Source organism: Phyllostomus discolor, chromosome 3 (assembly GCF_004126475.2).
Source record: "Phyllostomus discolor isolate MPI-MPIP mPhyDis1 chromosome 3, mPhyDis1.pri.v3, whole genome shotgun sequence".
In the NCBI taxonomy this organism is placed as follows: Eukaryota; Metazoa; Chordata; class Mammalia; order Chiroptera; family Phyllostomidae; genus Phyllostomus; species Phyllostomus discolor.
In genome coordinates, this window is record NC_040905.2 from 77,755,830 (window position 1) to 77,774,168 (window position 18,339).

The window sequence follows — 18,339 nt, forward strand, 5'->3', positions numbered from 1 at the left end:
TCTTTCATTTGTGCTATATATATATATTTTTTGTCTTGGTGTGCCTGTTAAGTTGTAAAGGTCAGAATCTTAGGTATTCACCAGGGCAGGGCAACCCCCTTCCCTGTGTTGTGGCACTGTGTGTGAGGGAGGGGTCAGAGATGGAACAATGACCCTTGCTTGGCTCTTGCTGGCTTTCAGTCACCTCCCCACCTACCCACAAGCAAATTGGGCTCTTCTAGTGCTGATTCCTGGGTGAGTGAGTTTGTGTACATTCTAGGACCCTGTGAGTCTCTCCAACGAACTCTCCTGTGAGGCTGGGAGTTTCTCCTGCCTCTGCACCCCCCACAGGTATTTACATCCAGGTAGTTTGAGGTCTTCTTTTCCAGGGCTGGAACCATGGATTGCATGGTCTGTCTTGCTTCCCAGTTATTTCTCTTGGTTTATCCACACACAAATGTGGGACTGCCAGCCATCACCTTGTCACCTGTCCTTTCCACCCCGGCTGCCTGTCTCTGCCCCTCCTACCAGTCTAGATGAATGTTTCTCCTTTAAGTCCTTGGTTGTCAGACTTCCATACATTTCAATTTTCTGGCAGTTCTGGTTGCTTTTTGTTTTAAAATTTGTTGTCCTACTTTTGGTTGTACCAGGAAGCAAAGTTATCTACCTATGCCTCCATCTTGGATGGAAGCCCTATTATTTTTTTAATACTAGTATGGCATCTACATCTCAAAAGAAAAAAGAACCTCCCAAAAAGAAAAACTATGAGTGAAGGAAGATTGTTCAATTAAAAGTGGACAGATGACTACTTTTCTGTGGAGGGAAATAGTAAAGCACTCTGCTTAATTTGCAGGGAATTTGTGCAAGTTTTCAAAGACTATAATTTGAAGAGGCATTATATGCAAAAAACATGCCAAATCCATGCATATGGATTATGTCATAAGGACAAAATAGCAGAACTGAAAAGAAGTCTGCTCAACAAAATTTTTTTCAAAAAGCTGTAACTTGGTTGGATTTCATTGTAAAAGCTAGTTATATGGTAGCATATTTAACAGCAAAAAAATCAAAACCATTTACTGACAGTGAGTTTATTAAGCAATGTATACAAAGTAAGGCAGACATAATTTGCCCTGAAGAAAAGAGCGATATTTCTGAAATCAGTTTGTCTTCCCACATTACAGCCAGGTGAATTGAAGAAATTGGAAAAGTCTATTGAAATGAGTTTGGAGAGCAGGGCTGCTAATTTTGAATTTTATGCTTTGGCGATGGATGATAGCACTGATGCTACAGATATGGCTCCACTTGCCATTTTTATGAGAGGTATTGATGACAAATATGTCACTGAAGAAATGGCTTCTTTAGTGCCGTTAAAAGACACAACTAAATCAAGAGATTCATATGAAGCAGTAAAAAATATGTTAAAGCAGTTTTGTCCATTGTCAACATATCTAGTATAGTTACCGATGGTGCCCTGGCGATGGGAGGTAAAAGAGAGGGACTTGTAAAATTAATAGAAGATGATGCAATTGCTGCCCAAAATTCACATTTGATGAAGTATCACTGCATTGTACATCAAAAAAATTTATGCACAAAAGCTTTAAAAATGGATAATGTCATGCAAATCATCATCAAGACTGAATTTCATAAGAGCCAAGGGACTGAATCATTGCCAATTCCAGGAATTCCTTAAAAGTATTTATGCTGATTATGGCGACATCATTTACTTTTCAGAAGTAAGATGGCTAAGTGGAGGCCAAATGATGAAAGGATTTTATGCTTAACAACATGTTGTCATTTATGGTATCAAAAACAAATTTGTGCTGGAACTTGATGATGAAAACTGGCTTACAGACTTAGCATTTTTAGTGGATTTAACTGCTCATTGAAATGAGTTAAACATGCATCTTCAAGGTGAAAACCAACTTATCAATATCATGTTTCAAACCATAACAGCATTCCAAATAAAACTGAAATTAAGGCAAGCTCAAATTAAGGCAAACAATTTTATGCATTTCAACATGTTAGCTAAACACAGTCCTGTGAACAGTGAAAAATAATGCAGCCTTACTTTTTGATTTGATACAAGAATTTGAAAACAGATTTCAAGATTTCTGGGAAAATAATCAATATTTTGCTATGTTTGCAATTTCATTTTCAGTTGACATAAATATATTACCTGCCAATTTTCAAATGGAACACATAGAGCTGCAACCTGACACTCAACTTAAAGAAAACTTTGATCATGTCTCTTTACTGGACTTTATAAATCCTATATTCCCAGAAATGAATATCCTTTGCTTCACAATCACACCTCACTCATGTCATCATTATATGGCAGCACCTACATTTGCAAGCAACTGTTTTCAAGAATAAAACACATTAAGAGTACAATTAGAACCAAAATATCTGACAAGCACCTTGAAAACTCACTAAGAATTGCAACTACTTCTATCAAGCCAGATATTGATGCACTAGTTTTTCAAATACAATGTCAAAGGCCCCACTAGTTTTATGTTGCCCTCTTTTCTTTTACATTTACAATAAAAAATATTTAAAAACATGAATGACATGTTATTACTTAATATGTACTTTCCTATATTAGTGATCGCAAACTTGGGACCTGCTCCACAATTATAAATGATTATTGAAAGGGTCGCTGCATAACTAGGGTTATTATGTGAGGACCTTTATGCTGATCTGTGGTGGCCAATATCACAAAAATTATGCATGGATTTTATTTTTGCTCATCAGTTTTCATTAGTGTTTGTGTATTTAATGTGTGGCCCAAGACAACTCTTCTTCCAGTGTGTCCCAGAGATGCCAAAAGGTTGGACACCCGTGCTCTAGTTCTAGAAAGAGATATACTTGGCACTAAATTAATATTTGTTGAAAAAATAAATGAGTCACTGATATGAAGATATTATCTGGGGGAAATTGAACTCTATGAGTCACCCAAGGGTGACATAGGAAAAAAAATACAAAAGTTGCACATTTTATTCATGACCAAGACGTAACTTTGAATTTCTGAAGGTGGGTAATGAGGAAACAGAAAACAGGTTATTTGGATCAGTGCTCCCCTGAAAAACAGTAGGTATCTTTTTGAAGACATAAAAGCTAGAATTTCTCAGGTCAAATTCCGGGACAGAATTAGAGTTCAGGAAGCAGTGCCAAAGCTACTTTTGCCCTTGGGATGGATTGCTAATCTTAGAGAATGTAGCTGAAAGGTGGAGTTGTCTTTTCATCAACAACCAGAGCTGGAAAGAGCTCTGGGTTTAGTATCCAACCCAGAGCTGTTGGGTTTAGTATCCACCAAATGGTGAAAACACCCCTTTAGACCAAAGCCCAAGTCAGGGCTGTATCCTGGAGTCGGGGGTACAAACCGAAATTCAGTGGGTCATCTGAAAGGGCACAGAAAATCTAAAGCCTAAGTTCCAGACTGTGACCTCAGACACCTGGTAGAAAGAATGAAAAAACCTCCTTCTCTGGGATCAAAACTACTTTGCGATGACAAAGCTAAACGCACCAAGAAAGTCAGAATTGTTGGTAAATATGAGACTCATTATAGTGCCTCCCTCAAGAAAATGGTGAAGAAAATTGAAATCAGCCAGCAGGTTAAGTACACTTGCTCTTTCTATAGCAAAACCAAGATAAGATGAGCTGTGGGGATGTGGCACTATGTTCTTGCATGAAAATAATAGCTGGTGGTACCTGGACCTGCATGATCACTTCTGCCACCACAGTAAAGTCTGCCATCAGAAGACTGAAGGAACTAAAAATCAGTAGAAGCTTTGTTATTTGAAATATAGCTAGCCTTTAATAAATGAGTTAATTTATATAACATACAGATAAACAACAAAACCCAAAAACCTCTTAAAGAAGATAAAATCATCCCAGATCTTAAATTATTCCTTTTTTTTTAGGTTTTTCAAGTACAAACATAATGAAGTACAAGGATAACCAAGACAACATTAACTAGAAGCAATATGAACTACAGATCCACAAAAAGAATCACAGTAGGCTGTACACACTGGAATTATCAGACACAAAGGGTAATCCACAGAAATAAAATTCTCACTTTAAAAATGCAGCAAGGTCTGTCCGGATGGCTCAGCTGGTTGGAGATTACCCCGTATACCAAAAGGTTGTGGGTTCGATCCCCAGTCAGGGCACGTACCTAGGTTACATGTTTGATTCCCGGTTGGGGCACATATGGGAGGCAGTCAATTGATGTTTCTCTCTCACATCAATGTTTTTTTCTCTCTCTCCCTCTTTTTCTCTTTCTGAAATCAATAAACATATTCTCAAGGGAGGATTTAAAAAATACAGCAAGAAACTGGATGACATAAAAAATAACAGAGCACATAAGAAAAAAAGAACCTAACAAAAATAGAATTAAAAAATATAAAAACATATTATGAACTCAATGAATGTCTTATGGCAGATTAAAAACAGCTAAAAAGTGAATTCATGATTTACAAGCTATATCAGAATCTAGATGATGCAGATAAAATAAATATAGAACATATACAAGAAAAATAGATACAGGAAATACACCAAGAAGGTCTAACATACATTTAGAAGTCCCAGAAGGCAAGGAGAGAGCGCATTACACAGAGACAACATTTAAAGAGATTATAGCTGAAAATTTCCCAGAACTGGCATATCAATCCGCAGATCCAAGATGCCAAAAAAAAAAACAAAAAAAAACAACAACAAGTAATAAAATACAATGAAGTCACTTACAGCAAGGAAATTGCAGAAAAATCAAACACAAAGAGAAAATCTTGAATGCAGCCAGACAAAAAAAAATTCATTTCAATAAGGCAACAGATAGCTGATTTCTTCATAACAAAAGGGAAGCCAGCAGACAATAGGAAGATACTTCAAGATAAAATTATCCAAAGAGAATTCTATGCCCAGCACAAATTTCCTTCAAATATTAAGGCAGAATAAAGACATTTTCAAAAAAAGAGTGAAATGAATTTGCTACCAGCTGACCTGCACTAAAGGAAATTCTAAATGTATTCATGCAGAAGAAAAATTATTCTAGATGGAAGCTTCAAGAGCAGCAAGGAACAGAGAGCCAAGAAGGTGACAAATAAATGGGTAAATCTAAATGAATATTGAATAAAATAGTAATAACATATTTAAAGGTATACAAAATATGTGACAACATAAATTGAGAGAAAGGTAAGTGGAATCATAAAGCAATTGCCCGTAAATTTCAAGTAATTTAAATAATAGAGACTATGCTCTCTGATCACAATGGTGTAATTATGTTAGAAATCAATAAAACAGAACTTAAATACTTATGTTTGGAAATTAAGAATTGTAATTCCAAATAATATCTATGGGTCAAATTAGGATAACAAATTCAGAAAATTCTTTGAAATTGATTAAGTAAAATAGGTATCAAGTCTTTTACTTATATTGTTGTTCAAGCACAGTTGTCTCCATTTTCACCCCACCACACCCCCTGCCTTCCCACCCTTGAACCTACCACCCCCCTTTGCCTTTGTCCATGGGTCTTTTATACATCATACATATGATCTTTGGTGGCTCTTCCCTTATTTTCCCCCATTATCCCTCACCCTTCTCCCCTCTGGTTACTGTCAGTTTGCTCTTTATTTCAATGTCTCTGGTTATATTTTGCTTGTTTTGTTGATTAGGTTCCACTTATAGATGAGATCATATGGTATTTGTCTTTCACCACATGGCTTATTTCACTTAGCATTATGCTCTCCAGATCCATCCAAGCTGTTGCAAAGGGTAGGAGCTCCTTTCTTTCTGGTACGTAGTATTCCATTGTGTAAATGTACTAGTTTTTGGATCCATTCATTTATGAGTGGGCACTTACGTTGCTTCCAGCACTGGGATATTGTAAATTGTGCTGCTATGAACATTGGGGTCCATAGGTTCTATTAAATTGGTGTTTCAAGGTTCTTAGGATATAATCCCAGCAGTGGAATTGCTGGGTCAAAAGGCAGTTCCATTTTTAGTTTCTTGAGGAAATTCCATACTGTTTCCCACAATGGTTGCACTAAGTCTGCATTCCCACCAATAGTGCACTAGGGTTCCCTTTTCTTCACAGCCTCAACAGCCCCGGTTTGTTGATTTGTTTATGATGGCTATTCTGACAGGAGTGAAGTGGTTTCTCATTGTGGTTTTAATTTGCATCTCTCTGATGGCTAGTGATGTTGAGCATCCTTTCATATGTCTGTGGGCCCTCTGTATGTCCTCCTTGGAACAGTGTCTGTTCATGTCCTTTTCCATTTTTTAATTGGGTTGTTTGTTTTCCTAGAGTGGAGTTGTGTTCTTTATATATTTTGGAAATCAAACCCTTGACCAATGGAACAGAATAGGGAGCCCATAAATGAACCCAAGTATCCATGGTCAATTAATATTTGACTAAGGGGGAAGTAGCATAGAATGGAGTAAAAATAGCTTCTTCAACAAATGGTGTTGGGAGATCCAGACAGCTACATGCAAAAAAATGAAACGTGATCACCAACTTGTAACACATACAAAAATAAATTCAAGGTGGATAAAAGACTTAAATATGTCACGACACTATAAAAGTCCTAGAGGAGAACATAGGAAAATCTCAGACATTCCACACAGCAATATTTTCACTGCTATTCCTCCTAGAGCAAGGGACATAAAGGAAAGAATAAACAAATGGGACCTCATCAAAATAAAAAGCTTCTCCATGGCCAAAGAAAACAGCAGTAAAATGTAAAGGGAACGAACCATATGGGAAAATATATTTGTGAATGATAGGTATCAAGTCTTGTAGAATAGAGCTTGTAGTAGGTAGGCAGAATTCTAAGATGGCTCCTGAAATCCTTCCCCATCCCCATATCTATACCTTCACATGGCCAGACCTTACAACATGCTTCTCATCAACAGAATATGGGAAAGGTAAAAAGATTTTGGAGGTGTAATTAAGGTCCCTATTCAGTAGACTCTGAATAGCGATTACTGTGGGTGGCCCATCAGGCCTTTCCTGAAAGAAGAGACTCAACACAGCAGATTCTCCTGCTGGCCTGGAAGAAGCAAGCAGTAATGATGTGAACTGCTTAAGTGGAGGGGAAGCCCTGAGTGGCTGAAGGCCTCAGTTCTACAGCTGCAAGGAAATGAATTTTGTGAACAACCTGATGAATTAAGAGGACACCAAGCTCCAGATGGGAACACAGTCCAAGTGACTACTTGATCGTAGCCTTGTGAGACCCTGAGCACAGAACCCAGCTGAGGTTTGCCCAGACTCTTGACCCATAGTATTGTGAGATAACAAAAGTATGCTGTTTGAAACTGACAATTTGTTGTAATTTGTTACATAGCATAGAAAACTAACATAGAGCTAGAGTAGGATTTAGAAGGAAATGTATAGTTTTTAAAAAATATTTTATTTATTTATTTTTAAAGAGGGAAGGGAGGGAGATAGAGAGAGAGAGAGAGAGAGAGAGAGAGAGAGAGAGAGAGAGAGAGACATCAATGTGCGGTTGCTGGAGTTATGGCCTGCAACCCAGGCATGTACCCTGGCTGGGAATGGAACCTGCGACACTTTGGTTCGCAGCCCGAGCTCAATCCACTGAGCTATGCCAGCCAGGGCAGCAATGTATAGTTTTGATATATATTAAACTTAAATATATATTAGAAAGTTAAAAATTTGAGCTAAATCCCAAGAATATAGAAATATGACATTAAACTCAACCTAGAAAAATAGAAATCATGAAAAAGCTGAAATCAATGACAAAGACAACAAATATATAACAAGAAAATCACCAAAATATTTGCTCTTTGAAACAATAAAAGTGATAAACCTCTGGTAAGACTGGTTAAGTAGAAAAGAAGATACAAATAATAGTATCAGAAATGAAAAGAGGAACATAACTATAGATCTGACATGTTAAAAAGAGAACAGGAATAACATTGTGCTGATAAATTTGAAAATGTAGATGAAATAAACACATTTTTAGGAATATTCAATTTACCAATATTACATAAAATACTCTTATTAATAAAACTGAATCAGTATCCAACAAAGATGCCAGACCCAAAACACACTTCACCAAAGATTCCTGATTTCCTTCTAATTCAAGACAGAAGTAATGCAAATCTTATAGAAGCTCTTCTAGGTAACAGGAAAGCGAGCCACTCTCCAACTCATTTTTTAAGGCAATACAATATTGATATTAAGCAAAAATCTTAAAACAAACCAAATCCAGCTATAAAAAACAAACAAATCACATCATGGCCAGATTGGTTTTACCTCAAGAAAAGAAAGTGGTTTTAATGATAGGAAACAAATCTGTGTAACTGATGACATTAAGAGAATAAAGATGTAAAAAATGATTTTTCTCAATAAGTACAGAAACACTTTTGATAATATTCAACTTAATGATTATAAAAATAAATCTCAGCAAACTCAGAATAACAGGGAAATTTCTAAACTTAATAAAAATACCATAAATTGCTTATAGGATACCTTGAAAGCATTCCCAGAGAACAGCAACAAAACAAAAGAGCCTATTATGACTTCCATTCAACATCCTACTAGATGAAGATCCCTGCAAATGTAATGAGTCAAGGAAAAAAAAAGGAACAGAAGGTACTGGGGAACAGAAAGACAAATTTGTCCTGACTTGTAGATGATACAATTATACACATAAAGTCCAGAAGAATCTACAGATGAATTGTCAGAATTGAAAAGAAAAATCAGATTAAAAACTGTGTATCAATATGCCAGCAACAGGAAAAAAAATTTAAAGTTACTTTTTATAGCAGCATCAAAAATATTAAAAACAAGAAAATGAGATTTAACAAAATATATAATAAATATGTACTTCTGTGAAGAAAATGACAAAACTTCATCAAAAGATCTAAGACTTTAACAATGGAAGGATATGTTCATTCACTAGAAAATGCACTATTATAAAGAGGAAATTGTTCACAAATTCAATACAATTCCAATCAAAAGCCTAAGGGACTTATTTCGTTTTACTGATACTTGCGTTAATGCTAAACTTTGTACAAAAATGCAAATAATCAGATAGCCAAAATCTTGAAAAACAAGGTATTAAGACCTGTTTTCCCAAATAACAAGAATTTAAGCCCTGGCCAGGTAGCTCAGTTGGTTGGAGCATCATCCTGATACTTCAAGGTTGCAGGTTCCATCCCCAGTCAGGGTACATCCAAGAATAAATCAATGAATGCATAAATAAGTGGAAAAAAAATGATGTTTCTCTGTCTCTGAAATCCATTTTTTAAAAAAAGACTTTAAAAAGGTTTAGTCATTAATACAGTGTGTTACTGGTGTAAGGACTAACTGATCAATGGAATAGATCAGAAAGCCCAGAAGCAGAGACTCATGTAAATAGGGGCACTTACTAGATGACCGAATTGCATTCCAAATCAATATAGATGAACTGTCAAGAAATTAAAAAAGAAACCTGATTATCTACCTTATCTTGTACAAAACTTAATTCAAGTAGAAGACAAAATACACATATTTTAGAACTTAGCATAGGAAAAGATATTCATGACCTCAGGATAGAGAAATCTCTCTTAAACAAGATATAGAAACACCAATACAGAAAAAGAGTGATACATTTCACCAGAAAGAGAAAGATAAAAACAAACTGAGAAGATATTTGAAATAGTTATAACCAAAGGATTAGTCTCCTGAATACACGAAGGGATCCTGTTAATAGGAAAATGTCAAACAATCCTCTTTTTAAAAATGGGCAAATAATTTAAACAAGGACTTACAAGAGAGAAAGTCAAAATGGTAAACCCATGAGGAAAAATAATTAATCTCAAGGAAATGCAGATTAAACAATGATTAAGTATATTCTTTAACAAATGTACATACATCTATAAAAATAACAGAAATATCCAGAAGATTTTCAAGTTTTCAAGTCTGACGATACCAAATGTGGAACCTTCTAACAATGCTGGTGAAAACACTGATACAACTGCTTTAAGGTGAACATTACCTAGTAAAAATGAAGACACACACATTCTATAAGCAAATAATTCCATTCCTAGATGTATTCTCAAAAGATCATACACATGTGCAATAGGACATACAAAAATGTTCATAGTGGATTTGTTCATACCAGCAAAAAAACCTGAAACAATCCGAATGCCATTAAGTAGAAAACACATAACTGCGTATAGTATATAACTATGTATAGTATACTCATATAATGGACAGTGATGAAACAAGCCACAGCCATATGCACCAACATGGGTGACTTAGCAAAACAAAGTCACAGTATGATACATGTAATATTCTAATAGAATTTATTACTCATTAAATTTTATTTATTAAAGTTTACTTTTTGCCTGATTTAAAATATATATTTTTCAGGAATACTATCAGTACTGTTCAAAGTGTGGTCTATAGACCATATTGAACTGCTACAGGCTGATTCCGAGATAAGTGACAGTTTGATATTGCCAAAATCTTCAAACATGTGATTTTTGTATTTCTAAAAGTATCTGTGATCTTTGGAAGTTATTTTAAAAAGCAGTTTGAGATTTATCATAACTGGTAAAAATATTTTTAAAGAATAAGAAAATTATTTTCATTACAAGCAGAACATTGGTTATCTCTGTGAAGAATTTCAGGTGTGTGATCAGGAAAAGATACATAGGAACATTTTGTGGTGGGGCTAGCAATGTTGAATTTCTTAAACTGAGCATTTGTTGTATCAGCATGTGCTTTGTAATTTTACTTCTCTTTAACCTGTACATGTTTAATACCCTCTTCTGTATTATGGCAGATTTCACAATTTTCAAGTTTGAAAATTTATTATAGATAATACCAATTTTTAAAAAACATAAACATATGTCTATAAAAATAACTGAAAAACATCAAAATGGATGGTGGGATGATGGGTGGGTTTATTCTTAGAACCATTATTTCTCAAATTCTTTTTAAGGTAGGAGTAATCACTAGCAAATACCAACACTAAAAACAGATTATACCGGACCATTGTTACTTCTCAATCTCAGGAAGGAATGCGGTCATTTCTAATGATATCTTATAGATAAAATGGAAAAAACAGAGTGAAAAATAGAACATTTGAAAGTTTAGGGATAACATTCTGTATTTTCCTCCAGAATTTGGAAATAACTGAGATGGACAAGAGATCATCAACTTTATTAACAAAGTTAAAGAACATGTTTTTCCAACCTGTAGCAATGGGTACTTGCCAAGAGTCCATATACCTAAATTAGAGTTCACTCCACTCAGTTGTTGTCCTAGCTAGACAACCATGGACATCCCCTGTGGGTAGACTGAGTTAAACTTTTTGGGATGAGTCTTCCAACCTATATACAGGGTCCAGCACAAATAACGCACCCTTTTTATTACGGAAATCTTTTATTACAAAATCATAAGCATGTAATTGTATAACATAACAATATCACACTCAAGCACAGCATAACACTTCAGGTGAAATGTTCAAATTGCTGTCCATCTCATGCAAGACACTCATATACCCTACAAACCACACTCAAGCAAGCCTTACTTCTGCTGGACCCTGTGATTTCTTCCTCCGATAGCACCTTATAAATGCCTTGGCGGCTAAGGTGGCCCCTGAATAGCCCCTTCAAGGCCATTCTGCTTCATTACTTAATATAACATTACTTCCTTATATAATTATCCGGCCTCCCCAAACTAAGTTATGTTCCTGGAGGTCAGACTATCTTGTTCAGTTTTGAAACTTCTAGCAGATTATTACAAAACCATGATTTGAACTTGAAACCAAAGCTCTGAACCAATATTGAGCTACACTGAAATCAAGACAGTTAAACCCTCAGAGATCTATCCTTTAACTGGTGTTTGTAAGGCAACACTGCCTGGTGGTTGAGAAAGAGGGCTCTGGAGCCAGATGCAATAGTTTGTATTCACATTCTGCTAACTACTGAGCTATGGGCAGGTTTCCTAACCTCTTTATGCTTCCGTGTTTTCTCGTCGGCACAATGGGAACTCCTTAGTTCATAGGATTATTGCAAAGATAGTATGTATCCATACAAGTAAAATATTTAGCACAGCACCTGGCACAGGGTAACCATTCAATAAATGTTAACTAAAATAACTGTTATTTATTTTTGTAGAATTTTGCCCAGAAACCAGAATGTCCCCTATAACTACATTAATGAAGGGAAAGAAAAAAACTGAGGCACCTTGGCATTATACAACCTAAGGTTAATTTACTTAAAAACTAAGAGCTTCTCCGAGAACTGAAGGCTTAAACTGCTTTCACCCAAACTTTCAGTAAGAAATGCAAAACGTGTTAAAAATGAGGCAGTTTAGAGGTGGTACAAATTTCCCCTGCTTTCTGAAAATAGAATGTTCCTATGATAACTTTCATAAGCAGAAAAGAGGTAAAGCAAAGAAAAATTACCACTTATATGGAAAAAACTTTAAGTGTTCCCAAACCCACAAAATAACCTACCAAATAACACATAAAACCTAAAACAATACTAACATAGAATAAAAGCAGTGTCACTCACGCTGCTCCGGGTGCGTGCTGCTTCTATAATGGCTCCCTGAAAGACAAATGCTAAATGCTGTTTTCATTTTTCACCATTTCTTGTAAAAGAAAAATCCTCTGGATTTCTTCCAGTTAGTGAAAACAGGCACATGTAATACAGATCTTTTGTAAAAAGGAAGTGGCATACATGAACTTTTGAAAAGTGGGGGTTACCTGTTATTTCTTTTTTTCCTTGCCCAGTCCCTAAGATGCTTTGATGAAAAATCAAATAATCACTCTCTTCCTACAAAAATTTACTCCAAGCTCCAGGTTCATAAGGAGTTTTAAAAAAATTTAAATCCTGACAAAAACAAATCAGCTTGTTGAAAGATTTTTTTATTCTACAAGAATTGATTGAGGCAATCCTACAGAACCATTATCTGTTTAGAGAAATTTGTTTTTCCAAAAATAAATGAAAAACCCCTCATTTATTTATTAATTTAATTTTTGAAAACAGTCATAGGATCTGCTTTGTCCTATTTAACTATCAATGTTACACACTTATAAACTGAAGCAAATATGGACAGTACAGAGATTTGAATGAAATCTTTCAAAGAATAAAATTGCTTTTCAGTCCATTGTATTTTCAAAGTTGATTAGCATCAAGCCAGAATGAAAGTTACAAACCACGTACCATTTTATTTCTTTTTAGAAAAAAGGCTTCGATTATTAGCAAAGTAATCTTATATCTTCATGGTTGAAATTTTAGTATAAACTTGTATATCAAGTCCCTTTCCATTATTTACTTTAAAAATATATACAGCTAATGATGTTTAAATATATATTCTGAGCCATATATCCAAATATAAATATTTGGGAAATTCAAACTGTCGCATCAAGCTACAAAAGAATTAAAGAAAAAAGATGAGCTACAACTTATATATTAGGAGGAAGAAAAAAGTTTACTTAACATTTATGTCTGTATAGATATGTATTCTTTCATTTATATATATATACATACCCAGTTGAGTCTAGACAGTCATCAAATGTTAACCAGTTAATACAGACTAGACTAAGCCTGTACTATTTTGTACAACAGGTAACAGTGGTGATTTCAAACATTTTAATATATTTCAATAGTTTCATCAAAAGTTATTTGTAGAAATAATCTAATATTAAGAAGTTTTGATAGGCACAGATGAAATAAATGCATTATCTATGCCAAACTCAGCACACTGATAGTACCTGACTCTGCTTAATTATGGTCTAAGTATCTGAGCATAACAGAGCAGACAGGTAACCAGAAAGGACATTTAAAATACATCCGTGCTATGAACCACATTAACATTAGTGCTGAAAATGTTCAAACCTAAATACAGAGGGACATATAAAGCTGCAGGGCAACTCCAATATAAGAATCCAAATAGATAAAGCTGCAAAAATTTAAACTTCAATTCTTAATCTGTTATTAAGGATTAACTATTTGGTCTTCAAAAATTTTAGAATTAAAGAAAAAGCTGAAGTTGAAAATATGTTTATCCTTTGCTACACTGCAGCATTTGAAATTAGCCAGCATGACAACTTTAATTCCTTTTGCTTTTGCATGCAGTAGTGTACATATGCATTTTAAGACAGCTTAAGATTGAGTTAACTTTTAGTCAGTAGTGGTGACTAGAATTGCTACCTAATCAGTATTCTATGGTACCACATATCAAAGTCTCTACAACATAAGTCTTATTCGCACTTATCACCTTTGGGTGAGGGAGGGAGGCATGACAAAAAGCAGTTAGTTGCATTTTTTTTTAAAGCAGAAAAGCTTTAAACACCTATACAGTTTTGCAATATCTTGGGTTCTATCTTAGAATACTTAAAACAAAATCTTATTTCAGTCAGCTCAATCTATACAATTTATAAAATACAAACACATTCTAAACCATATAGTGTACAGAATATGAGCTATTTAATATTCATTAAATGCAGTACAATCAAAGATGAAGATTATCAAATAAAAAAACACACACAGTGTTCTAAAAGTCATATTAGGGATTCTAACCAGAGATTATACAAATTACATGTGCAAGACAAAAGAGAAAGAAAAGAACAGAAAAGAAAAAAATCCAAAAAAACTAACTTCTCAGTGCATCACACCTATTGGGATTAAACGTATGGCACTTTTAAGATACTAATATTATAACTGTCAATTTAAGCTGGGAATGACTCAAAAACATGAAAACCACATAAGGGCAAGAACCAGCCAATTTAACGTTTAAATGAAACAGATCACCTTTTTTCTTTGTAAAAGCACTGAAAATGTAATGTGTGCAGGTAACTCACTAAACTTTTTCTTAATCTCATTTGCCCCTACACTATAAGACATTGAAGTATCTTAAATTATGCTGTATTTATTCTATCTGGTATGACAGTCTGATTTTTAAGGCCTGTTTAAATTCCATGATGTTACTGAAACACACTATTTTCTGTGTGGTAAGAATGTATTTATGAAAAAAAAAAATAACATCTGGTTATAAGTCAAAACCCCCCGAAACAAAACCCTGACATTTTTCCAAGCTAGTGAAAAATAAGTTATACCATGATGTATCAATTTAAAATTATATCAATATTAACAAACATTTCTATGGTAGACTTTTCCCCCCATAAAAATTAAACAGTGCAGAATAGGGCTTGGGCTACAACTAATCACATTTGGTTTTCTGAAAATCAAAACCTTATTTACTACAAACAATTAAAAGGCAATTTTCTTCCTCCACAACATATGTAAATATTAAATTGAAGGTTTTAAAAATATCCACTACCTATAAGAAAAGTATTTTTAAATGGCAAAAAGGAATCAAAATACCAAAGTTTAGTGTGCGAATAGTAGATATAAACAACCAAGAAAAGTGTAGATCATTGGTGTTGAATATTTAACATGAATAGCCCAAAATAAGTTCCAAAGTTTTTATACCTTTACAAATAAAAAAAGGTGTCCTTTCCACAGTTTGGGGATATTCATCGTACATCCCCCCAAATAAGTATATGAGTAAGGTTTTTAAAATGTTGCCAATATTAAGTTCTTCAGTATCTAAAATTAATTAGAGGACAGCAATATTACAGTGGCAATGGTGCATCAATTCTCAAAACGTAGTTATGATCCAACACGAGTTGTGGTGGTTCTTTTATCTGAGAAAAAGCTTTTCAGAAGAAAAACCTGCCCTATGCTAACCACGAGAAGAATGAGGGCTTCTCCTATTGACCAATAGGCCACTCTTGTATTCAGATCTTCTGCTCGGCTTCGGCCTTGAGCTTCTCTCAGACGGAAATGAGTCTGATAGTCAATGACAGACTTCAGAGCTTCATGAATGGAAACACAGGCAGATTCCATCTAAAGAGAAATATTTCCAGTTATATGTTTAATACTTTCTGTACAATTCATTTAGCATAGTCATATTTTCATTTCATTTTAATTCTTTATTTCATTAATATTCTACTAAATTGGCATTCATTCATTCACACATTTACGCCACTGGTCCTAGCAATGCAACCCTTACTGCCTTTCCTCATTCCCACTAGTACAACTGGAAAGGTCAGATCCCATAAAGCAGCTGATTGCTGCAGACTAAATGTCACAGGTGTGGCATCTGTAAGGATGGAACATCAAGCTCACAGTAGCAGAAATACTTATCAGGGAAGATTTGTGGCTATAAATTTACAAACCCAGATTCCCCAAAGAGGAAGGATTAGGAGAAAGAGATTGGGCAGAACAGTAAATCTGATCAATAAGAATATCCAATTCCAAATAAAATTCTAAGTATGGCATAAAAATAGTTGAATCTGAAAATAATGTCAGAGTGGGAATATCTTTTTTTTTTACATCTACCAATTTGCTAAATAAGTCTTTTCCCTCACGTCAGTGAACTAAACCAATACATATGTTTTCAATGGGATACAAGTTTCAGTTTCACTGTGTAATCAGTTTGTGAGGCTTTATCTGAAGACACCTTACTGTTAATACATTAATTACACCACCTGACTTGAGAAGGGTTAAATGTCTAATTTTTTTAATAAATCAGAGCTTAATATTTTTCTTCTGCTCAAAACAATCCTGGTGATGAAATACATGCTTTATTATATACTTATTTTACATTGCAAACCATATATTAAGAATTTAAAAAACAATCTGTCTTAATTTTAACTAAGGAATGTAAACATTAGAAAATAATTCAAATAGTCAATAAAATTCTACCAAATTATGAATAAAAGCAATAATTGTAAACATATTCCATTAAAGGTGCTTTTAAAAAAGTATAAAATTATGGGATCTACAGATTGAATTTACCTATTTAGAATATTCAAACATTTTTGCTGTTCTTTTTTTTCAACCAGGCCCCTAGGAATGAAAGATTAGCAAAAGTAATCTTTCTAAATGAGTGCTAAAATTAGTAATTTCTAATTTGTGGTGAGGCTAGAGAGGTGCTTGCAGCATTTCTTTGCTTTCTATGGTTCTCAAAATATGTGGCCTAAGGATTCTTTCCCTGGAAAATATGCATGGAAACAAAGATTTGACACAAATTCAGAATGTTTAAGGATTCCTTGAAGCCTGACCACGGGGTATGGATTAAGAACAGCTGGATTAGAGAAAATACAGAAATCAAAGGACAAAATGCATAGATTCAATATAATTTTTCAGATGGTGTCATTTCCATTTTCTTCTTTGTACCTTTAGAATGGAAATGTTCATACATATTCAAAAGTATAGAGAACAGAACAAAGAACCTCCATAATTATTAACACATGGCTAATCTTGTTCCATCTGTATTCCCTAACAATTCTCCTCTCTACTCCAATTATTTTAGAGCAAATTCCAGATATTTTATCATTTCAGCTATATTTTTATACTTTATATTTACTTTTGAAAGACAGTTTTAAAAAATGGAACCCCAATAGCATTATAACACATAATTTAAAATAATTCCTTTAGTTTATATTGAATATAGAGTTGCTATTCAAATTTCCCCAAATGCCTCAAAAGTTGTTCACAAATCCGAATCCAAACAAGATCAACACAATGATTTGGTTGATTTGTCTTTTGGGTCTTCTTTAATCTTTAGGTTCTCTTCCTTCTTTTTTCCCTTCCTATCTCTCTATTTATTGAAGAAATTGGGGCATCAATCCTGTGGCATTTTTCTCTTCCCGAACTTTGCTAGTTGTAGTCCCATGGTGTTCATCTTTCATGTTTCTTATAAACTGGTAGTTGGAGCTAGAGCCTTGATGGGATTCAGGTGTAATGTTCTTAGTGGGAATACCTCATAGGCAATGTTGTGTATTTCATTATTGCCTATTATCACCAGACACATAACGTCTAGTTATCACTCCATTTGTGAAATAGTGTTAGATTTAGGTGATAATCACTCTTGTCTACCTGTTATAAGGTTTCCCATCTGCCCTTCATCTAATGGTTTTAGCAGTGACTGGTCATTACTGACTACTCTAGATCCATTGTTTTATTAGTGGCTAACAAATGTTGATTTAATAAAACTATTATTTATTCTGCATTTATTAGCTGATAATGGTTTTCAATTTCAAAATATGAACAGCTGCTTTATAAGTATCCTTATTGTAGAAAAGACTTTTTAGCTTTTTGAAAGTAGAAAAGTAAAATTGAGAAAAGACTTAAAAATGTGATATAAATAAAGGAGATTAGCCCTGGCTGGCGTAGCTCAGTGGATTGAGCTCGGGCTGCGAACCAAAGCATCGCAGGTTCCATTCCTAGCCAGGGCACAGGCCTGGGTTGTAGGCCATGGCCCTCAGCAACTGCACATTGATGTTTCTCTCTCTCTCTCTCTTCCTCCCTTCCCTCTCTAAAAATACATAA

General features: G+C 34.5%; 2 protein-coding genes across 2 annotated transcripts in view; one reads left to right on the forward strand and one right to left on the reverse strand.

Moving 5' to 3' along the window:
- LOC114492816 (TIR domain-containing adapter molecule 2) overlaps positions 1 to 18,339 on the reverse strand; it is a 49,202-nt gene that overhangs the window by 22,455 nt on the left and 8,408 nt on the right. Inside the window, exons 3-4 of the mRNA XM_028507367.2 lie at positions 15,722 to 15,849; positions 647 to 652 (exon numbers count right to left, since the gene is read on the reverse strand). Coding sequence (XP_028363168.1) covers positions 647 to 652; positions 15,722 to 15,849 — 134 coding nt within the window. The remainder of the gene's footprint in view (positions 1 to 646; positions 653 to 15,721; positions 15,850 to 18,339) is intronic.
- LOC114501882 (60S ribosomal protein L37a-like) lies at positions 3,444 to 4,192 on the forward strand. Its single transcript, XM_028518649.2, is given in 2 exon segments — positions 3,444 to 3,654; positions 3,657 to 4,192. Coding segments are annotated over 2 exon segments (333 nt in total). The 3' UTR covers positions 3,779 to 4,192.